Below are 4,479 nucleotides of genomic sequence, written 5' to 3'. Positions count from 1 at the left end.
AGGTCTGTTGTGTGGCTGAAGGAGAAAATGGTGCAGAGGACACCCAGACCACACTCACTGGCTTTTGCATGTCTCCTTTGCCCCCTTCTTCAGCTGCCTTATCTCCATCCCCTGGGGGTCCAATTGTAGGTCACACTGTCCTCTCCCTGGTTACCTACTTATCATATAAGGTTGATCAAACATGACTTCCCCTTGGTAAAACCGTGTTGGCTGCTCTTAAAGACCCACTCATCCTTGATATGCCTAGAGATAGTGTCAAGAACAAGTTGTTCCATCCCCTTTCCAGGGTTGGAGGTGAGGCTGACTGGTCTATAGTTACCCGGGTCCTCCTTGCCCTTGTAGACTGGAGTGACATTTGCTTTCCTCCAGTCCTCAGGCACCTCTCCTGTTGCTCATGATTTACCAAAGGTGATGGACAGTGGCCCAGCAATGACCTCCACCAGCTCCCTCAGCACCCACGGGTGCATTCCATCCGGACCCATCCATTTAAGGATGTGTAGATTGCTTAACTGATCTCTAACCCAACCCTCATCTACCAAAGCAAACTCCTCCTCCATCCTGACTTCTTCTGGGGCTTTAGGGATTTGGGGCCCCTGGGGAGAGTCTGCAGGAGTAAAGACAGAGGCAAAGAAGGCATCAGTACTTCTGCCTTCTTTCTATCCTCTGTCACCAGGGCACCCCCCTCATTCAGCAGTGGGCCTGTATTGCCTCTAGTGTTAGTTCTATCTGCTATGTATTTGAAGAAGCCCTTTCTATTGTCTTTGACCTCACTTGCAGCTCCAAAGAGGCCTTAGCTTTCCTTACTGCCTCCCTGAATCCTCTGACAACAGTCCTATATTCCTCCCAAGTGGCCAGCCCCTCATTCCACGGAGAGGGGACATGAAAAAACACCCACCTTTCTTTTTTTTTTCTGTACAAGTTTTATTTCTGCTGATAGATAATCACTTAAATCTGAAGCACAGCCCGTGGCTCAGCTGTTCCCAGCCGTGTTCCCATGGATCCAGGATCCCACAGGTTCTCCTCTCCTGGCTGGTTCTAGGCAATCAGCATTTCTGGGTTGCAGGAGGAGTCGAGCACACAGCCCTCTGTGTCAGGGGAGAAAAGGGGGAGAGCACCCTGTGAAATGGGACCAGAGCAACCATCCCTCCCAGAGAGCCCCCACCCAGCGCTGGGTTTCAGTCGCATGAAGCACCGTTGGGTTCCCTTCGTGCCCTGTAGCCCCCTGGGGTTTGGAGCAGGATCTCTTTGTAGCATGGGATGTTTGGAAAATCGTGATGGAAGCAGGAGGGGGTGTGGGCTGCCCTGTGCTGGGGAACTCTTGCTGGTTCCTCAGCCCCTAAGCTTGCTGTCTGCCTTGCCCCTTCCCCAAAAAAACCTCACAGTCCTTCATCCCCTTCCCTGGGGTCGAGATCGCGTCTGCCCTGACTGCAGGTGGGGTGGGATGGATGGGGCAAAATCCTTTGGCCATCGTCCCCCTTCCCGCATTGATATCCTAACCCCTCGTGCCTGGGGACCCTGCTGACGGGGTTCCCAGAGGGGATGGGGGTCCCAGGGGAGGGGACAGGGTCCTGGTGGTGCCCTCACCTGCGCTGCAGCAGATGCCGGGGGCGGCGCAGCTGCCGCCGCTGCCGCCGCAGGGTTTGTGTCCCGACTGGCAAGGGGTGGGCAGGAAGTTTTCCTCTTGGCACCGCAGGGTTTCCGAAGTGCCCATGTAACATCCCAGCTCTTCCCCACAGCAGATGTTGGGGCCGAAGCAGTGGCCCTTGTTCCTGGGGCCGCAGGGCATGCACTGCTCGGGGGGAGATGGGGAGATGAGGAGGGGGAAAAGCGTCTTCCCCGTGGGATCCTCGGGGAGGGTTGGGAAGAAGGCAGGGAGGGGGTTAGGAGGACTTACCTTCCTGATGTCCATGTCCAGGATGGCACGTTTGCCCCCGATGGGGCAGTTCTGGATGTAGCAGGCAGAGGAGAGTGCCAGCAGCCCCAGGAGGCAGAGGGCGGGCGCCTTGCCGGGCATGGCCGCGGGTCGGGAAGCGCTTCCACGGCTCATCCCGGCCAGTGGCCGTGCCTATATATAGTGGCAGCTCCTGCTTAGACATTCCAGCACCAGCGTCACCCCTCTTCCCTTAAAAACCACAAGGCATTGCTTCCCACAGCAAAGGGCTCTGCTAATAGCTGGAGGTCAAGGATGTGAGGTCAGGGCCAAGGTGTTGGTTTTCTCCTTCGGTGATGAGTCCAGCCGTGCCGGGATAGGACGTGCTGGGGCTGCAGGTGGTGGTTGGGGCTCAGCTCCCTCTTCTGCCAAGCCCTTCAGGCTGCTGAGCTGTGGCTTGTCACTCCGTGTCCCCTTCCAGACTCCTCTGGGGTGGGTTGGGTAGGGATGGAGGCTGACATCTCCATAGCCTGGTGGGACGTGGGTGAAAGGGGCTTTGTGCTTCCCTTGGCTTCTTATCTCTTCTGCTGGGGGGGAAAAACAAACCTGTCTCCTCCTCTTGGAGCATCTGGGGTGGGAAACGTGGTGTTAGGGGCTTTCCAGCCCTCTCCACCAAGTGTTTGGGCTTGTCCCTCTCTGGGACAGCAGTGACACCAAGCCTGTCCCCACCTGCTGTCACCCAGCAGCACCTGGGCAGGCTGAGGGCACCAGCCTCCACTGGCAAAGGCCTGGGAGCAAATTCCCCATTGCTTCTGCTCGGGATACACAGATTCCTTTGGGGCTTGTGCCCAGGATCTGCACCAGGCATGGAAGATGATGCCCTGGACCACACTGATGTCATCAGGTGAAGGCCCCTCTGGAGAAGCTGCACCAAAGGGGAGGGTGAAAGGCTGATGCAACCACACGGGTTCTGCTCAGCCCACCCGTCGCCCTCATTACTGCAATTAAGAGCTTCCTGCCTTGAATAAATTCCCCTGCTCCGGGTGAGTCTCCCATCTCTCCAGCCCATTAACCTGCGCCGGCTTAATTGGGAACCAGGCAGCCTGGAGCCCTGGGGCTGTGACCTCTTGTCATCCCCACCAACCTGATTCAGAATCTGTCACTTAGCAGGGCTGGTGGTTGGGGTGGCCGGGTCCTTGTCACCCACCCGGGGTCAGGCAGTGCTGGGCCCTGGGGACACACTGGGGGCTGCTGAACACGTCAGGGGTTGGAAATGGGGCTCAGCACCTGCTGTGTGACACCCCAAGGGGCTCAGCACCTGCTGTGTGACACCCTGGGGGTTCAGCACCTGCTGTGTGACACCCCAAGGGTTTCAGCACCTGCTGTGTGACACCCAAGGGGCTCAGCACCTGCTGTGTGACACCCCGGGGGCTGCTGTCCCCTGTGGCACCATCCAGGAACCCCCACAACTGGTCTGCAGGTGCCCGGACCCCCATGGGCAGGGCTGGGACACATGTGGTGGGATAAGTGTGGACCTTCCCCCCCCCCACCCCAGTTATAACCTCTTGGTACTTTTGGAGACCTTGACACCCCGATACTGAGGGTCCTGTCAGCCTGGAGCATCATCCCTGCTCAGTGACACATCCCTGATCCCTCAGGAAGTTTTGGGGTTCACATCCTGCACCCCAGGACAGGCTGAGCACTGTCCCATTTCTTCATCCCATGGGCTCAGGGTCACCCATCCCCCCCCCCGTTGGCACTTTCCCTGTGATTTTGGGGTGATTTTGGGTCCCCCCAGCTCCTCATGGCTGAGATAAGATGCTGGTGATGGGGACCAGGTGCTGGGTTAATCCTGCACCCCGTCTGAGGCAGGGGGAGCAGCAGGATGGATCCCACCAGCAGGGAGGAGCTCCACCTCCACGGAGGTGCCACCTCCCTCGGGGACATTATAAAGGACAAGCTGTGCCCCTGTGCAGTTGTGGCCAGAGAGAGCCTGGAGCAAGGACCTGGTCAGGGTAAGAGAGCTGGGGAGGGAGGAGGGTTGGGGTGCTGGTACCCCAAATTGGGGAGTGGGGGGTGGTGGAATCACTGTGGGGTTGATCCTGCCTGTCAATGGGGGAATCAGTTCCTTGGGTGATGGTGGGAAAAGAGGAGACCAGCCCTTGGGGGCTTGGATGAAGCTGGGAACCCAAACCTTTCAGCTCTTGGGGTTGTGCTTTGTTGGGGTTTCTTTTGGGGGGGGGGTGGTTTCTATTCATCATGTTTAGAAGATGTGTCTTGAAGCTGCCTGTCGTGCTGGGCTCCTGAGGTGGTGGGGCCCCAAAGCAAGGTCTGGCCCAAGCAGGTAAGATGATGCTGGCACCTCCTGGGATGTGATGCCCCAGTCCCTGGCAGGTGAGGCTGCTGGGAAGCTGAGCACAGGGCTGGATGGGAATTTGGGAAAGTGGAGGGGGCAGGTTGGGCGAGTGAGGACCCTCAAAACAACCTCCAGCCCACCCACCTCACCACCCCCAGACCCAACCACCACAGTGCACGAGGACTTTTATTGGGTCTCATATTTACAAGGTTGGGGTTGGGGGGTCAGGGATGGTGCTGGGGGGGGGCACGCC

The 4,479-nt window shown here is 58.1% G+C and overlaps 1 protein-coding gene across 1 annotated transcript; it reads right to left on the bottom strand.

Annotated features, from left to right (window-relative positions):
- Nucleotides 1–1,035: 1,035 nt before the first annotated feature.
- Nucleotides 1,036–2,014, bottom strand: LOC104390657 (neurophysin 1-like). The gene is made up of 3 exons (XM_009999837.1): nt 1,895–2,014; nt 1,585–1,789; nt 1,036–1,085 (listed from the first exon to the last, which is right to left on the bottom strand). The coding sequence occupies exons 1-3, from the start codon at nt 2,012–2,014 to the stop codon at nt 1,036–1,038; spliced, it is 375 nt and encodes a 124-aa protein (XP_009998139.1).
- Nucleotides 2,015–4,479: the final 2,465 nt, after the last annotated feature.

Source organism: Chaetura pelagica, unplaced genomic scaffold (assembly GCF_000747805.2).
Source record: "Chaetura pelagica isolate M959 unplaced genomic scaffold, ChaPel_1.0 scaffold696, whole genome shotgun sequence".
NCBI lineage: Eukaryota > Metazoa > Chordata > Aves > Apodiformes > Apodidae > Chaetura > Chaetura pelagica.
Note: the sequence above shows the minus strand (reverse complement) of the source record. Positions and strands in the feature narration are given on the sequence as shown.

Bases quoted from the DNA above. Each gene is read 5' to 3' on its own strand.
- LOC104390657 (XM_009999837.1), bottom strand. From the start codon at position 2,014: ATGCCCGGCAAGGCGCCCGCCCTCTGCCTCCTGGGGCTGCTGGCACTC. The intron at 1,790-1,894 runs GTAAGTCCTCCT...CCCCCCGAGCAG, and splicing joins TGGACATGGACATCAGGAAG to TGCATGCCCTGCGGCCCCAG. The intron at 1,086-1,584 runs GTGAGGGCACCA...CCCCTGACACAG, and splicing joins CGGCATCTGCTGCAGCGCAG to AGGGCTGTGTGCTCGACTCC.